Source organism: Anoplopoma fimbria, chromosome 12 (genome assembly GCF_027596085.1).
Source record: "Anoplopoma fimbria isolate UVic2021 breed Golden Eagle Sablefish chromosome 12, Afim_UVic_2022, whole genome shotgun sequence".
Taxonomy (NCBI): Eukaryota; Metazoa; Chordata; class Actinopteri; order Perciformes; family Anoplopomatidae; genus Anoplopoma; species Anoplopoma fimbria.
The window spans coordinates 16,484,717-16,503,294 of NC_072460.1; the positions used below are offsets into that span (position 1 = coordinate 16,484,717).

At 39.1% G+C, this 18,578-nt stretch overlaps 1 protein-coding gene across 1 annotated transcript in view; it reads right to left on the reverse strand.

Moving 5' to 3' along the window:
• The window catches only part of LOC129100225 (SPRY domain-containing protein 3-like), a 45,124-nt gene that overhangs the window by 23,567 nt on the left and 2,979 nt on the right, over positions 1–18,578 (reverse strand). The window contains exons 3-6 of the mRNA XM_054609804.1: positions 17,311–17,386; positions 13,033–13,157; positions 11,825–11,960; positions 11,507–11,695 (exon numbers count right to left, since the gene is read on the reverse strand). Coding sequence (XP_054465779.1) covers positions 11,507–11,695; positions 11,825–11,960; positions 13,033–13,157; positions 17,311–17,386 — 526 coding nt within the window. The remainder of the gene's footprint in view (positions 1–11,506; positions 11,696–11,824; positions 11,961–13,032; positions 13,158–17,310; positions 17,387–18,578) is intronic.

The window sequence follows — 18,578 nt, forward strand, 5'->3', positions numbered from 1 at the left end:
CCCTCACTAAACCGCCCACAGTGACTCTTCTACAAGTATCAACAGCCACTTGAGATTGCTTGTACAGTGTGCAGCGATAATGCAATTAATTTTCTGGTCTATTTTGGTCTTAAGCATCTAAACAGGTGAAGATGGGTGGGTACAGGTGAGAAGGTGGGCAGCTAGGCAACCACAAAGCCTTTAGGCTGAGCAGTGTTTTCGTGCCATGTGAGTGCATGAACGTGACTGTATGAGCATGTGCGTAATAAAGAATACGCCCCAGTGTGAAAGGATAGCATGACAGACAAGGTGGAGGTGGACAACACTACTTGTGTATTAATCCTTTGTGTTTAAGTGTGTGTATGTATGTGTATGTGTGTTTCACTAACCAGCTACTTGAAGGACACACCTGATGGGAACAGCTATTCAACATGAAAAAAGTCAAGTGTCTCAATTAAGTTATTACCATTTTCCCTTTTAGTTATTTTCCCTGTTGCTTGGTGATACATCAAACTTCAGTTCACTCTCTGAGTTCGATAAAAGTTCAAACATGTATACTCATGTTCATATATGTGGCTATATGAATATATATACACAAGATTAAGTTTAGGGTAACTTATGTATTTTTCAACCTGGGCCTTATTTTCCCATGTCTTTGTGTCCTAAGTTACTAATGGGGACAATGAATTTGTACATCGCTATTGCCTATGTTCTCGTAATGCATCCATGCTCCCATTCACAAATTCCCATGCAGGAGGTTTCCTGAACATCTCAAGGAAAGACTGCTTGTGAAAGGGACTTGAGGGATTCTTTTTATAAACTTATAAACCATAAAGTACAGGCAGACAGTATGGGGTGACCACACCTTATGAAGAACAGTTAAGAGGCCGAGTTGGCTTTCCTTATTAAACTAAAGCTTTTGGCTACAGTTATTTAATTTCATCAGCTACTAGTTGTCAGTCTGGCTGCATGAAGCTGCAGAAAATACTGCTGGTCAAGGCCCAATTGTCGCAAATGGGCCTTGACCACAGAATAAACACAATGAAAATGCTGGTAAACCTCTGCAGCAATAATTTCACATTTACATGATGCTTTTTCTTTTTAATGATTGTAACAAGTGGTTCACTTTTAAAATATGATCTGCAGGCTTTAGCTTTTTAACCTGCTTTGCTGCTGAATCAGTTTGAAATCTTGATTTTATCCCTCAAACGCATATTGTAGACACCTTTTTTCTGTTTCTATCTTAAATCGCTTTTTTTCTCCAAAATTAGATAATATGTATTAAGGGAGTGCGGTTAATGACAGTGTGGGCTCCATGGTAGCTCTGACAGCTTGACGGAGTAACAGCTTTAGCCTCCACCTTCTTTAATACAGACTGCCCTTTCATGTGTACCCTTGAGTCTGCTGCACAATCATGCCTGCCCATCAATAGTTCTTTTGGGAGACGAGGAACAGAGTTTCGGCGCGATGTGCACTCAATCACACATTTTTTTGTTGCTTTTTTCGCTGCTGAGTAATGGAAGGAGGAGAGACGAGAGGGCAGGAACAAGAGAGACATAGCCTTGAGCAATTCATGCCTCATTGAGATAGCTGACAATCTCCCCCTTTCTCTCTCTCTCACTCCTATAATTCTGAGTGTCTAGAATGGTAATGGTGGTGTGCAAGGCCGTGTTTTGTTGAGCTGCTGCCTGGGAAACAGATGTAACACCCAGAGAGTGGTCCTGCCAATTTCCTGTCACATCTAATGGGGGAACTTAAAGAAAGGTGAAACTGAAATTAGGAGACCTCCTCTTTATTATGTGGTAAAACACTTGTCAACTAAACTGTGATCTGATTAGACATCACGCAACAGCTGTCGAATACAAATAACTTAGCTACTTACTGTTGTCTTTATTGCATTTTTTTTTTTTTTTTCTTTTCATTACATTTAGTTTTTTCTTGGATTTGGTTGTTTGTGTATTTTTAATTATTTTCACTTGTGGTCCTTGTATAAGTGTTTCTTTTTACCCCCTTCTCTTTCATCTCCTGGTCCTGTACATTTCTCCGTCACTGTTTTTGCTCCTCTCAGACTAAAGACTATCGTTAAATTTATGCGTTAAAAAAACATTAAAATGTGAATGATCTGGGCCAAACGTGCCCTTTTCATTTTGAAAAGTATATCAGCTGACCTTGTCCTGAGGCTGTAACTCTACGCTCTAAGTGATCTCTCACCTGGGTTGGCAACCTCCAGCAGCTAAATCTGACTTGTCCATCAGTCACTTTTTTGTGCATAAGGCTACCAAGATGAATATCCTGACTTTTAACCATAATGTCACTCTGCCATCTGCTTTTTTTATGGGCTAGCAGCCAACATGTGATGTTTTTTACAGAATGCATCCACTTGTGCCGATTGCTTAACCATGTTAAATTACTCTACCTATGTCATGACTTTGTTTATATTACCATGAAAAGCGTTGCATTAGCTTGTACTTTTAAGCACTATATCACCTAAACAAAACTGCTACAACTCACTCCCGCTTATTTATTAAAAGTTCTAATACTTTGAAACGGTATAATAACACACGTGTTCAAACTCAACTCAAACGGCTCAAAGGCATTTCATCTTAATATGTGAACAAACTTGGGTGTGATTTTAAAATAGTACATCCAAAAAAATCACTCACTATTAGCAAAGCTTTTTTGATCAAGCATGTAATGTCTCACAATTGTTATGCTGTGGGACTGACCTTTTTTTAACTGGGCTAAGAAGATCAAAGAGGCATTTAGCACCAAAACAATATGCAGAAACCCAAACACAACCTGTAATTACCAATAACACTGACACAGTAAGTGAGGTGGAGTAAGGTGAACAAGTATTTACCGTTAGAAGACAAGATGGTATTTGCCTTGATGCATGCAGCATGCCTTACGGCAACATCCCCACCTGCAGCCACACTGTGTTTAAAGACAGCAAGTGACTACCTTTATTTTCTGAGAGATCAGGTATGACACACTTGCAATAACATTTGAATTCTACGCAACTGCCACAAGTTGTTTCACGAAACAGCGCCCTAAAACAATTAACATGCGCTGTCACTCTGCAGGTTTAATCAATCAATTATCCCTCGGAGATTTCCAAAATCTATAAAAACCAAGGAGCCACATTTTTTACCTTCACCGACACCTCATCACTCACTGGCCACTTGGTGCTTTTCTTCACCTTTTAATACACTTAATTTAGTATCATCATTACCACTACTGGGAAGGTGTTGCCCAAATTAACTTGCGGCTCAAATGCCAGCACATACTGCCACCGGTGCTGATTTATTTGCACAAAGCCGTAAAAAGCTTACAGGAAGGTTGCCACCTTCGGAAAAACATTTTACTCTTGGGTGTAGGAGCTAAATAGCACAGGAGAGGTGACGCAATGAAAAGATGACACATAGATAAAGAATAATAAATTCACAGTTGCTTTTATACAATATTCTTTACAACTACAGTATTCGGGGAGATGAGGAATGTGTTTTATAACAATCATCTAGGATCCAAGTCAATACTATGTCCAGAGACAACACCTTGTAAGAAAAACTTTTACCTATGCAAAAATTTCAGATTTTCTAAAATGAACAATCTGTAGGTATTTACCACCTGGTCTACTGTGGCAGATGTAGTCAGTTACTGGCCTCCAGGAACATGTGAAGAAGGTGTCAGTAAGAGTAAACATCACCAAGTTCAAGAAATAAGGGTAATGCAGGTTTGTGAAATAGATATTAAATGTGCCCAAAGGCGTATTCTTGTAAGCAAACAAAAGTTTTCATTTAGTGTTACTTGAAGATGCGGATTGTGTGCATCCTTGAGCTCTAATGCACGAGATTAAAAAAAAATGGTGACAAAACTATATTTAAAAGATACAAATTAGCAGCAGGCTGAAGAAAACAGACTAAGAATACTCTTTGCTAAATCCAAATACAGCCATGATTGACCTAGATATAATTCTACTCTTCTGCCGTAAGAATACCAGGGAACCTCAAGATGAGAGTTTGTGAAAATTAAGTTAAAACAAAGCCAGTTAAGGCTAGGGGTTGGTAATCTTGAGAAATTAGCATTAAACGATTGCAAAATTATCAAATCAAAAAATCCAGCCGAGTGTTGCCAAGTCTTTTCCAATGAAAGCATCCAGCAGCACTAGCTCAAAGAGACGCTAAAGCCAGCAAGAAAGTTGCTCAGGAACTCAAAATTACCATTATGAATTATGAATGAATAATAGCCAACACACATGGCTATTATTATTATTCAGAGCAATGAGTGCAAAAGCTAAATATGTGCAGGCAGGTAGGTAGGTAGACATGCAGATAGATCGTCCAATCATTGGGCCATACTGTGGGTCATACGCTGTGACTGACGTGCGCCGCCTAAAAAAATGTAACCACACCATGGGGCTACAGCAGTGATAGAGACACACAACATGGAGAACACAAAAAGACTCTCAGAAGTTTTCTCCTTTCCTAGAAACACAGATCAAGCAAAGCCATTACTCTGCAGACCTTCTGTTCACCGCGATTGCCGCTCTGCAAGAATGATGTAACATGATTACAGCAATTTCACAGTGGTGGTCTCCTATTGAGAAAAGACACAAGGTGAAATGCAATAAGTTATCAAATATAACTCTTGTTATACAAGTATTGCAGGATGCTGACTCAAAAAAGGGCTGGAGGAAAACCAAACCACTGGGTCATGTTATTTTAAACTACTTGATTACTTATCTCTACCTTCATATGTTAAAATGAATCAGCAGTCCATCAGGAGTGCTACAACATGCCAACCGTTGGCAAGTGGTTAGCTACTGCTCGATGAAAAAGTAAAATAAAGTTTTTTTTCCCCAAAGAATACTTTATAAATGGTACTGAGCTTTGGTAATGGTTTATTTCAAAAATAGAGGAGGAACAGCCTCTTCTGCTCTAAATGAAAGTAAATGAAAGAATAGAAATATAATTACTGATACAACCTTATCGCGTACAATATACACACCTAGTGTTGGGGTGGTGAAATCTAACTCTCATCCTAAATCACAGTGGGACTTTCTTGGAGTCGACCATAAAACAGGCTTTCCTCCAGTCATCTTGTGTGACGCAGGTCCACTCTGCCACAACCAGCCAGCAAACATCCACTGAGTCAGTTCATTGACTTTCCTTGGATCAAGTTATTCGTAGTTTCCTCTTTTCTCACGCTGCTCAGTGCAGAGAACTGGAGGCAACTGTGATGGTGCTGCTACTGGGCCTGGGAGGATGCAACCATAACAACTTGACGGGAAAGCTGTGAACTTTCATCCTAGAGCAGTGTCATGTTGGGATTCTTGTCTATTGTTTCCAGAGGAAGGAAGGAAAGAAGCAGGCAACCTTAGAGGGGCGTTGGTACAACAGCTGGCTCTGGCAATTGGAAGCTGTACAATTAGTTGACAATGATTGGTGTGGTTCAAACTCCCGAAAAAGGAGTTGCTCTGGTGAGGATACCGCGATGTGGAGCCAATTTGAAAAATACGAAAAAGTTTTGTCCACCCCTACAGATCAAAAAATGTGTTTAAAGTACTTACTTCTTGAAGAGTTTGGGGAGGGGTGGAGGAGGGAGTGTACGTGAGATATGGGCTGTGAGGGAGCTCTGGTACTCTTGGGAAAACTGATAACTGCAGACTCAGGTGCTGCCCACTTACTTGTCGGGCCCACTCATCCGCAGCTGAGGGGATTAAGTTGGTGGGCACAGCGACTGCTGTGACAACAGGAGGCAGAGGATTGGATGCTCGTGTTCACGCCGAGCCGCACGTACGCAGTGGAAACCCAGCCAAATGTCTCCTCTCAAGAAAAACAGCCGAGCAGGAGCGTGGTGGCATGTGGATTTTTATCAAACATGTTGTTTGCCTAAGACACTTTCAGCTGACAGTAATGACAAAGGTGGGGGAAAATAAATCCCTCAATGTGTGCGCAGTGAGGTAATCTTATAGAAATCAAGATTACTCAGTTTACTTGGAAAAGAACATTTAATTTATTGGATTTAAACAAAAGCCTTCAAAACTATAGCCATCAGATCAATCAAATCTTTCTGTGAGTGTTTGAGTTGTCAGCAGCGCTCAGGATCCAAACTGCTGTTTGTTAATGTCATGAATTCAAAAACGATTTTCACTCCACCATCAAATGAGTAAATTTCTAACCAAACTAACTAAAAAAAAACAAGTTGCTGCAGTGAACTCTGTTGGTTGAAAGGTAAAAGTCTGTTGTTGGTCGTAGTCAGAGGGGGGCTGTTATTACTTCAGATCACATTCTTCCGTAAGGTATCATTTAGAGCTCTAGTTTGGGTTACCGTTAAGCACTTTGTAACATGTTCCGTCGCCATCTTGAAAATGTTGACACAGCCCAACTCCAAGCTAATCCAACAATGGACGTAGAAGTAGATCGTCAGTGGAACTAAGGCAGGCCTGGGATTACAATATCTATAAATCAATAATGTAATTGTCGTGACATGCTCATCTTTTGATAAAGATTATAGATCATTTTAATCCCACATATTTCCAAGTGCACTGCCCGCCCAATCAAAAAAATACAGAATATTTTCTGTCACAACATCAGGACCCTTCTGTTCTCTGATTCACTAAAACAAAGCCCTCAATCTGTTTGACCAAGTGTAACATGATCGGCATTAAATCTCACTTTCATTTTATTACTACATCAGTTCTTTCAGATTAGGGCGATCAGTATTATTGTTAGGAAGAGGTAAAGTTAACTTGCATGAGACCATTTGTTGTTGAAACATTGCAATGCCATAAAACATAAAGAAAAAGCAGGAGTATGTTCGCAGCTTTTTTTTTTTTTTTTTTTTTTTTATATATATCTTTTTGAGGCTTAGTCAGATTACAACATTTGACAAATCTGATAATATAATAAAAAACTATCTTCTAAAATCCCCAGGGATGGATGAAATAAATAAAAATAGATCCATCCTCATATTGTTAGAAACAGTGGTTCTCCTGTATTTCGTAGTAGTTGTAAACATGTGATCCTCTACTTTTAATTACCATCAATTTATTATTAAATAAAGGCAATTATTTACATAATAGAGGCATGAATTAACACTGAGTGCAGTTTCATCACACTGCAGAAAGGCAACCTATATTTCGAGGCGTGTTGCAATGTAGGAGAGTTAATAAAATGAGGATATGTGCTGCTTTGGCAGGCATCACAAGTTCATGTTACATTTTGCATAATGGCAGAGCTGCTTTCATCACTTATCAAGCTGCAAGTGAAACTCTTTATAGGCAACACAGCGCCAACAAAGGCACAGCCATCAAATTAAAATTCACTCCATTTACTTCAGTTTTCCACTCCGAACCATGAGGCCAGAGTATTCATTACCCCGAACAAATGGCCTTCAGATGAGTGATTAAAAAGTTGAAAAGGAACTAAGAGCGTAACATAATAAAAGGACGATCAAAATAAAATGAACGAGACCAGAGTGAAAACACCAACCTCCCTGAGAAAGGAAAATTTTCCTTTTATACCAAGTTTATCAGAGTGCTTTCAAGGACAACCAAGATTTAATGATGCAAATGCACTATTTGGTGACAAGAAAGAGAGAGTTATAAAACAGATAATCACTTGAGCAGATTGAATAGAAGCCAGAGGGGGATTATTTGGCAAGGTAGGTGTGATGATGGCGGCCAGAAATCTAGGATCAGATACCCACCTATCCAAACAAATTATCCGACTGTAATGTAAGCAGTTCACAAAGGCAAAGACTTAGCTGCAGACTAGTCACCACCGTCACCATTGTGCACTGTGTATACTGCGGCTATGCACTTCTCAGAACTGCCTCATCAAAGCATACCAGTCAGGAAAGTCTTTTATCTTTTCCATCACCGTTACACATCAGTAAGGGGGACATCTTTAATCCGGACCAGTTATTATCCACACTTATCAAATAGCCACGAAAACTACTTCCCTGTTTTGACCAAATGTTCGTGAGGTGATGTTAGTTGTAACAAAGTGAGGCCAGAGACATGCGATTCGTCTATGGCAACCAAATGATAGATCCGTAAATCATAGGAAACCACCAAGACTGGAAATATCTGTTGAGTAGCTGCACATTTGAGAAAGAAGGAAAAATATTTCCGTGTTCCTTAAAATATAGATCACAGCTATGAACTTGACAAGTAAAATTATAATGAAATCAAAAAGAGTTTGTTTTGATGAAGAACAAAAAAAAGGGGAGAGAGTAGGAGAGGAAATAAAGATGGAGGCAAGATGAGGATAAAGGAGATGAAAGGATACATGGAGAGAGGAAGAGAAGAGAGGAAAAGAGTAAAAATGAGAGAGGGATAAAGGGGTAGATAAGTAACAAGGATAGAGCAGAGGATGGGAAAGAAAATAGGAGAAGTAAGGGGGGGCAGGGGTATTGGAAGTGAAACAAGGAGAAAAAAGAAGTGAGGAGAAGAGAGGTGAGGAGACAAGGAAGGTAGAGGCGAAACAAGGAGAGGAGGAAGGGCAGAACAGAAGAGAAGAGAGGAGAGGAGAAACTTATAGAAGGGGAGAAACAAGGAGAGGAAGGAAGATGAGAATAATGAGAGAAGAGAATACAGAGGAGAAGAGAGGAGGGGAGTAGAGGTGAGAAGAGGTGAAACAAGGAGAGGCGACAAGGACAGAAGAGAAGAGAGAATAGAGGAGGGCAGAGAAATAGGAGGAGTGAAATGAGGGGAGAAGAGAGAAGAGGAGAAATTGAGAGAAGGGGAGAAACAAGAAGAGAAGAGGGGAGACAAGGCTAGAAGAGATGAAACTAGGAGAAAAGACAAGAAAAGAAGAGAAGAGAGGAGAATAGAGGAGGGAAGACAAATAAGAGAGGATAAACAAGTAGAAGAGAAGAGAAGAGAAGAGAAGAGAAGAGAAGAGAAGAGGATAAAGGAGGAGAAACAAGGAGGAGAGTACTGTATTCAAAGAACCAAAGTAGACACTTGGAAAAGTTGTGAAAGTTTTTGGTTCAAACCACCAAATAAAATAAATTAGAAGTCAAAACCAAAAAAGAGATTAAGTGAGACCACCTTGTGTTTGACATGTTCTGCCCTTAAAGCATAATCTAACCTCATATTAATCCTTCTACTCAAAGACTTCTAGCCTTCAAAACAGACCTTTTACTTTCCCTTTACTTCTCCTCCTCCCATTTTTTCATTTCCTCTGCCAAGGTTTCATTTTCTTTCTCTTGTTGCTCAAACTTTCTCTGTCGTTCCAGGAAGCAGCTACTGTTACTGTGGTCCCACACCCTTCCCCGTCTTCGGTGTTTACACTAAATCCTTGTACTTGTCAAAACTTGACAGCCTTATCAGTTGGAGTATTATCAACCGCTTAAACCCTCACAATGATGACCACATGATGGATCTAAAAAGGCTAATGGTAGCAGAAAACTCAAAAGAAAGTGAGAGAGCTGAGCGGACCACGCTGCCCGGCACCCCAGCTGTGAAAACCTCCAACCACATGAGAAAGAGTAAAAGATTCCTTAGAGTCCCGTTACTCCACTTATTGAATTTTTACAACCTGGTGGACTGCCAGGCACTTGGCTCCACCAACACATTCTGTGCCATGCCCCTCCTCGGTCCAGAAAAACAGAAGAAGGGAGAAACAGACAGAAAGACAGAGAATGACAACTGGTTGAATCACCCTTCTATCCCACGGCTCTCTGATTGTACTATCTCTGTCTGCTTTAAGAACATATGATGGCCTTTGTGTGTGGGTGTGTGTGTGGTTGTGTGTGTCAGATGATTTATGTTTATCACATAACCACATGCGGGACCCACACACAGCCTGGTCACAATAGCTCCGGTGTCAATGAGAGACCTGTCTGTAGTTTTGTGGTTTTGAAGTTGGAGGGTGGGGGGGAATTGTGAGCTCACACCTTCACACAGAACAAAGGTGTTACAGTTTCACTAATGTAAATCGGTGGGAGTACAGTGTTGTGATACCGCCGATGACTGATTGTTACCAAGAATGAAGTCCATTCAAGTGGCTCATGAGATGTTTTGGAATCATAGACTGGACCACATCCGAGAAAACAATCATGAACCCTCTAACCCAACAAAAGACAAGGCCACATATCAGTCAGTTTAAGGGGAGCTCTACAATACTGTCATTTTTGGTGCAACTGTTTTCCTGTATATATAAAAAAAATAACAAGTTAATAGTAAACACTCGTGAACGTGTGTGTTTATTCACGCATAACAATTTCAGAATAATTTGTGTTTAATAAACATAATGCTGTCTATTCCTGCTTTGAACATTCGTGTGTGGGGCCACATTCAACGCACATTATTAATTAAAATATAATAGTCAAAGGGTGCAGTTAAAACTATTTTATAACTGCTGATTTATTAAATTGGAGTTCTGAGTGAAACATGTCGCCGAATTTAGCAGAGAGACCTCAGAAGTATATAAAAAGTACGGAAAGTCAGTAACACAATCTCAGCCTGGAAACATAAACACATAGTTCAAGGTATATACTAACGTCTCATAGGAAATTTTACAGACAGGAGAAATATCCTTCAGCAAAATCCATTACAGTTTCTTTAAACTGTCTTCGAAAATAATGACTAAAACATTGACTAGAAGACTGAAACAGAAACTGAGTAAACTCGACTAAAACAAAATAAAACAAAAGGACTAAAATGTGACTTGAAACCAACTTGAATTTTCTAGAGTTAACTTTTAAATTATGCAAATTTCCCAGGTTTTTACAATCCTTCCTTTACTTTGTGAGAGAGAACAGCAATAGCAGCTAACAGCCTTTCTCACATTAAGTACAGTTGTCAACAAAGAGGGATTTTCTAAAGAACAGGCAGTTGAAGGATCTTGTTTAGAGCTCAAAACAAACACAGGGAACTGGTAGCAACCACGCAAAAGAGCCACACTATAATCCGTCCCATTCAAAAGACACATGCTAGAAAAAACACACTATATAAATGTGATGTTTTAGCTTTCATGTACATTGTCTCTGTGTTCACAACACAAGGAACGAAAATAACCACTCATATGCTAGTGTGCTAAACCATTATTTATAGTGTTTTAAGTGATAAATCTTAAAGTGAACTAAGAGATTATAGATTATATACAATATATGGCCTTGATCTTAAAGTGGTAGCCTGAAAAATGTGTAAAATATGTTTGCTTTTCTGTTTCAGGGTTCGTGGTTGTTAGGATACTGGTCAGAGTTGGGTTCACTTTAAGCTCTGGTAATGTAATTAAGTCCTACAAAATCATTAATGATTGAACTAACTGTTACTTGCTGTTCTACCTCGAACTGTATCCAGCCACCAGCCAGCTCACATCCGCAACTGAAAACTTGTATGGTAATGTAGCTGCTTAGTGGTGTGAGCAATACTCTGAATTCTCAAACACTTGCAATATTTGTACTTAGCTAGGCTAGACATTGCACACAACATGTATATCTGTTCCCAGAATGCCGGCTTATTCCTTTAACCGTGAGAAAAAAACAACAGGGATCTTTTTTTTTTGCTTCTTACCGTGCCACTAACCCTGACGTCGAAAAGCCGCCCCCAGTCATCTTCGTGGCTGTCCACCATCATCATACTTTCATCTTCCTCCAGGAACCACTCTGCCTGAAGGTCAACCTTCACTTCCTCCCCCATGGAGTGCATCCCTACAGCTGGGAACAGCCCCTCTGCAGATACGGGAACCTCCACTGACCCCACCTGCATAAGAGAGGGCAGTAAGGAAACAATGGGTGAAGAAACGCCAGACCGCATTATACATACAGACAGTTCTGGTGCATGCTTGAAATTAAGCTTGAAAGAATGTCATTCTTTAATACAAAAACCTACCTCTTTGCCATTTTTGGTGAAAAAGACTATAGTTAAACCTGCTTCAATATTTTCTGAGTGTATTCCACAGCCAATGCGGTCTCCACGAGCACACTTTGGCCCAAATTGCTGTCCCACAGGGTTACCATTGTATAACCTATGAAGAGTGAAGAAATATAAATCTTCATTACATAAAAGCTAGTTAGTTAATGCAACAACAAACAAAAAAAACATGCAATCATTATCATTTTCATAACTCACATGATATTCATGTTAAGTGACAGACAGTGATCTCTAAGCAGACAATAACTCATTGGTCAGTTCTGTTTTCTCTCCTGCAAGTTTATGAATACCAGAAGAGTAACATACAAGTTATTAATCGAGCAAAAATGAAAAAGCACCATGTAATAGTATATATATATATATATAAAGTATACTCACTATGCAGAATGGCCTATATCATTGGATTACAGTTATTGATGCATTAGTGTGTTTATCACTTTAAAGTTGCAGCTGGTAAATGTGGAGCTAATTCGAATAGTGGATTTATATTTTTGCTTCAATTACAGAATCTGAATCTGCAAAGTAGCCTAACTAGTATCTAATATCATCATATAAATGTAATGACGTTAAAAGTACAACTTATTTACATATGAGATATAGTGGAGTAGAAGTATAAGGTAACATAAAATGTAAATATGAAAAAATATTTATTTTCTTTCAATAAAAAAATGGAACACTTAAGTAAAGTAAATGTACCTCAACATTGTACTTGACTACTGTATTTGAGTAGCCTAAATGTAACAAAAGCAAAAAATGTGTGTTCTTTATAGATCTAGCCTCTTCATTTTGCTGTCAAAGTGCACTAACTAATAAACAAATTATCTTCCATGGGAGCATGCCCCAAAGAGACCCCTAGACGGACCGAGGTAAACCCATCATAGTCTCACAAAATCCTGTGGGGGAAACTGATATTTATAGACTAAATGATAACTCCAAATGAATCTATATAGAAAGTAATTGTAGGTCCAAGCCCGACAAATAATAATTATGCATATCATTTTGCCAAAAATTCTATTTCTGTGACCAAGTTTTACACTGGTGGAAAATGCAAAGAGAAGGTAGTAATGTGTGGACGGAGCCCCAACCGGCCACAATACATTTTCTCAAAGCATGCAAGAAACCAACGCTGCACCGTAGCGTATAGATAAGACTGTGGTTTCACTTACTTGCCGTTGTCAGCATGGTAAGCTATAGAGTGTGGCAGCCAGCCAGGCTGGTGGTCCAGCCTGTAGAATTTAGGCACCAGGCCCACAGCAATGGTACCCCTCACCCCTGTGTCCACTATTGTCACCTACACACACAACCACACGCACACACAGAGAGAAAGAAAGAGCACTGTTACCACAACGGAGGCACCAATTAGCTAGCTGAAATGACTTCCACACTTGGAGCAGACCTTTACAGATCCTACTCACCTATGTGGGTTACATGAAAAGCTTTTTCTAAAAAAACAAATAAACAACATGAATTTACAGCTGAGAGCCAACATTTTAAACACAGTTTATATATTGTGGGAAACTTCACCTTCGATGAAAAACTAGACTCAGGAAAAGAAAACCCAACTAAAAAAATGTCTTTCTTTGACCTCTGTCCGCCTGGGAGGTGTTTGTCTCTCCCACATCCCTCGAGTCTGAGTCTCTTTGTGGGTAGAGATGTGCTGATATACACACCAGGGCTCAACAATATGGCTTGCCCGATTCTCCAGGGCAAGTAAAATGCCATGTCGGGCTAGTTAATGTAGCAACTGGTAAGAAATAATTGAAAACATTGTATTTTCACCGGATGTTGGAAGTAGATAAGGAGTGGGCTTTTTTTATATATTGTATTTGTGTTTTAACATTGTACAGAACTTTTTTAGACTTTTGTTCTATTTGAATGTTCTCTATAAATAAACTTAACTTGAGCCATTTCGCTTTTCTTCACATCTCTGTTTACAGTTGGGCATGCAAAGCACCAATTGCCGCCAAAAATATGGCGGCAGGTTAAGACAAAGTTTATCAGCTGAAGTGAAATCAATCATTTTAATTATCCTGAAAACAGGAGTTTAGTTTGGTGGTGTGTGAGAGGACGCGGGCAAAGCTCTAACGAATTGTGCAAGTTTGACAGCAAGGCAGATAAAACATGACAATTAACTTTAGTCTTTGATAGATAAAAGGTAGTTAAAACTGTTTGTATAGGGGCAAGTCAAAATTTATCTCAATTTACATTTAAATTATTGTTAAGCTCACAAAGAAATACCTAATATAAGCATTATCAATATTATTAGAGTGCAAATTGGCCGCATGTTATGATGAATAATGACTAACAGGCTGAGACAGGACTGTATGAAAGTCCCTTTGTGCACTCCCAGATGAGAACATCGGAGAGTGATCAGACATGCTCACGTGGCATAATACTATGCGATTCACTGACACACACTTTTTAATAATAAACAGAAAACGTAGGCTACAAGGAATCTAATACAAGGTAAGCAGTTTTAACAGCTTTTGACTTATTGATCAGAGAAAATATCTGCACATATGTGTTGATTTGCATAAATAGGTTAGATACATGGCCATGTACAGATCAATTATAGGATCCTTTCCTGAACACATTCCCAATAAACAGATGGATTTATTAATAGATGAGATGTTACATTTCTAAAATCACATATCCGCTATCATAAAATCCTGTGGTCTTGGTTTGGCTGTTTGGTCCGCACCAGGGTTCAACTGACAGCTTTCACACGCGGCCAAACGAACAGAACTAACTGAGCAAACAGACAAGATTTCATCATGACCAAAACCAAACGGGTTAGCTGAGAAAGCACCCTCAGATATATACAAACACTGTGCTTTATTTAAAGTAATTTACATGCAACTTTCTTAAGTTTGAAACAACCAATCTGCTTTTGTATCTGGTGTTTTTTGTGTCCACCAAAGCATCAATATACTGTTCACTGTTCACTTTTCAGATTGTTATGTTTAATGTAATCCAAGACCGCCATGGTGTGAAGCAAATCTTAGGAAAGTTTGCTGATTATCGTGATAACACTGTTTACTGTGAGACTGGCCACAATAATAATGGAACATGGAAATTCTATTTGGGGGAAATCCTCAACAATAACCTCTCCTCTGACATAACACCAGCCTGCTAGTTAAACCCAATCAGAGCAAAATTACACACACTACCAAGCAGAATTAGGTGAAAGGTAATGCAGGCAAACACAAGAGAACAGCCCCGTCCGGTGTGAGCCTGCTTTTCCCTTCCTTTATCGGTGACCTCTCCAAGTAAATTTTCACCCCTCTAAATTTTTCTTCCTCTTTATCATTCCTTGCATTTCTTTCTTCCCTTCCCCACTTATCTGCCTCTCTCCTTCTCTACCTCCCTCTTCAGCTCAGAACCCCAAATCGCTGCTCCTGCATGACGTGTGAAACCAAACTTCTTGGGTTTCTCTGACAAAAAATTCCAGGTCTTTTCAGGCCGGCACTTAAAGACTAACTGCACACTTAAACATGATTTTTTTTTTTTAGCTCTAAACTAAATGATATGACTGTATAGATGAAACACATGAATGCTGGTGTTATTATTGCTGGTGTTAATAAATTCATAAAAACCTGCATTTCCTGGTTAAAAAAATGGTTTCTGTAACCGCTGTGTAGCATTAAAATCACAGCACAGCACAAGCCTGTTATCTCCTATCTGTGAAGGATACAATTAAGCCATCAGCACATTACAAAATCTGGTGAATCAGTGTTCATACTTACCTGGTGATAGCTATGTGCTTTCTAAGTAGTTAAATGTTTCTCTATCGGCTGGCTGGTTTGCTATTATTGGCATTGACAGGTCTTCACTTCAACATGTAATCTGTTAAAAATCCTTGAATGTCTGTATGATATGAACAAAAGTTACAAAAACAATTGTGATGAGGAAAGAGCAGGAATATAATCACTGGTGAGCCGTTAAGTTGTGTTGATATGATTTTTCCAAATGACTCTATTAATGCTGCAGATGTTCAGCTCGAGCAGATTATAAAACTGGAAGAAGTGCAGCAGTAGTGACGGAGGTGAAATGGATTCCTTATGAGAGCAGAACAAGGGAAAACACAAGGATAGCAGTGACGCATACTTCAAAAGAACCATGACCTTTATCAGAATAAACGCCTCCCAAAGTTGTATAGATATCTGGGAAACAGACAGCATGTGCGTCACACAGTAGAGAATAATGTAGAAGAAAACTCTGGGTAATGACCACACCAAGAAATATCAGGCTTCATATGTGATTCTCATTCAAACATAAACTCTGTTATCATTAAGATTGTCTTGCTAGCGAAGGAGAGGGAGCGATCTGGAGGACAGATAAGAATTTGACATCCTATTTAATGGTAATGGTCACATCTGGCATAAATCTGGGACACCTCACAGCCACGATAAATAATGTCAAAGCACATTGTCAACCTGTTTACTGAAGCTGATCTGAAATGTTGTAACAAATGTGGTGCTTCATGACAATCTTAAAAAAGAGAAAAAAAATCTGAAAAGAACAGTGGAAGAAAGTAAATCAATTACGCTGATGCTGCATAGTCCCATCTGGCTCTATTTGGGGCTCAGCAGAATGACGCAAGTTTGCCGGATAATGTACAGACCTAGCATTTGCTTCTGACGCCTAAAAACCCAGACGAGGAAATGCGTCTGCCTCACCTGTCATCTCATAAACACACGTCACAAGGCCTGCTCTGACGTGCACCATCGACAAACAAGCTGGCTCATAAATAACACACTCCATCCCTCTACACCTTATTTATGACTGAACTCTTGTAACTTTCCTGTGCTAAATCACCAAAAATACTTTTTCTCGCCTGATACTCTTCTGTGTATATGAGAACCATTAGAAAGGCTTGATACAGAATTGCTAAATAAATGTCCAAAAGTTTCTCCTGCTGCCAGTCTGCTTGCCCGTCTGATGAAAAACGCTGTGTGTTAGACTAATCTACGTGCTCAAAGATACCACCTAACCCACACCCTCTCCCTCATTCCAATGCAGCTCGGACATTCTTGAGGTAGTGGTTTTGCACTGGTGAACTGGGACTGTAGGGGGGCACTCAGAATTTAATATGAAGTTGAGAAAATTGTCAGCGATGGGATTCCAGGGGATAAAATTGCTGGCTGGATGGTAAAGCAATCTTGGGCACACACAGGGACGATGGTATGTGGTAAGCCTATCATATTGTGAATAATCCCCCACCCCAACATTTCCAAATGAATGACTGTGCAAAAAAAACAGTCCACTTATTTTCTAATGACTACCACATATCTCAAAAAAGTAGATAAACAAAAGGCAACAGTTAAGATAGCAGTTGAGTTTTTAAAGGCAAAGAAACATCTTTGAGACAGTCAGGTCTTGCAACACAGTGACAATAACAATGTTAGACGCAAACTTACAGCATCACCATCAATGAGCCTTACCTCAAAGTAGCAATTTCCCTTTGATAAAGGATGGCCAGCCACATAGCAACCCACCTCTTCAGAGTTCCCTTGGTAACTAAAGAGAAGAAATGACAGGTTGGCAATAGGTGAATTCTCATAGGTAGACATGCTGTATGCACAATCAGAAACACATCTAGAAGAACGACCTCATCTTTTCATTAAAAGATTGTCAAGTCACAATCTGTATAATATAATGCACCAGACGCGCAAAAGAAACAAGCCTAAAATATGTTCCCAATATTAACAGTTATACGACAGTTAAAGGATTTAGACCTGCTCTTTAGCATGATGATTAGGGGAAGATATATCAAAAGACATGCACATAATTATTTGCTGTTGCTGTTTTATAAAATATGGTGTCCACTAGCTTTATATAAGAAGGGAAGGGATGTTTTGTTCAGGAAGTGAATCTGGAGATGTGCAAGGACAAATACAGATTTTCCTGAGAACCAGTGAAGCGTCTGAAGCTTTGTATCAGCAATGCAATGTGTTGAGTGTTTTACAGAGTATTGAGCAGCTAGATAAAATGACAACTTTAGAATAAGGAATCACATTCACAATTTTAGAAATAATTGCATGGTAGGTAGGTACAGTATAGATCTCTGAGGTTTGCAGTGAAACAAGAAACTTAAGTCACCTCAAAATGATTTTAAAAAATGTCAGCAGGGATAATGTAGATGTTTGAGAAAAATGTATTTATAGTATATAACTATACTGTTGTTAGTCAGTGATATTGACACCCACATTTTTATCCAAACACACACATTAAACATTTTGAGATGGGTACTACAAACTAGTAACATCCTCTCAGAGGCCAAAAACCTCCTAGCTAGCAATATGCTTATAATTAGTCTGATCTGTTTTAGCAAAGCACATACTGAGCTTGTTAAGACGATCACATATAGATTTTTACTTTGGGGAAAAAGAGGGCATCTGTTCATCTCTATACAATACTTCTATAGTATTGTGGGGTCAGCATGGTTATGCATATCAACATGCTTAAACTTCAGAATTTTCTTAACTTTGTTCTGAGCACTTTCTCTCTTAAATTAATGTTTAAGAGAGAAAGTGCTGTTATATGAAACACACGATCCATACGATTATAAAGAAGAAAACATTTCCATCTAATATTTTGCAAGGCAAGAGCTACACAACAGAAAAGATATTCCAAAATGTGTAATAAACCCAATATAGCATACACAAGTTTTGCTACTCTAAAAATAAAAAGGCCGCCAATGAGTCAGCAG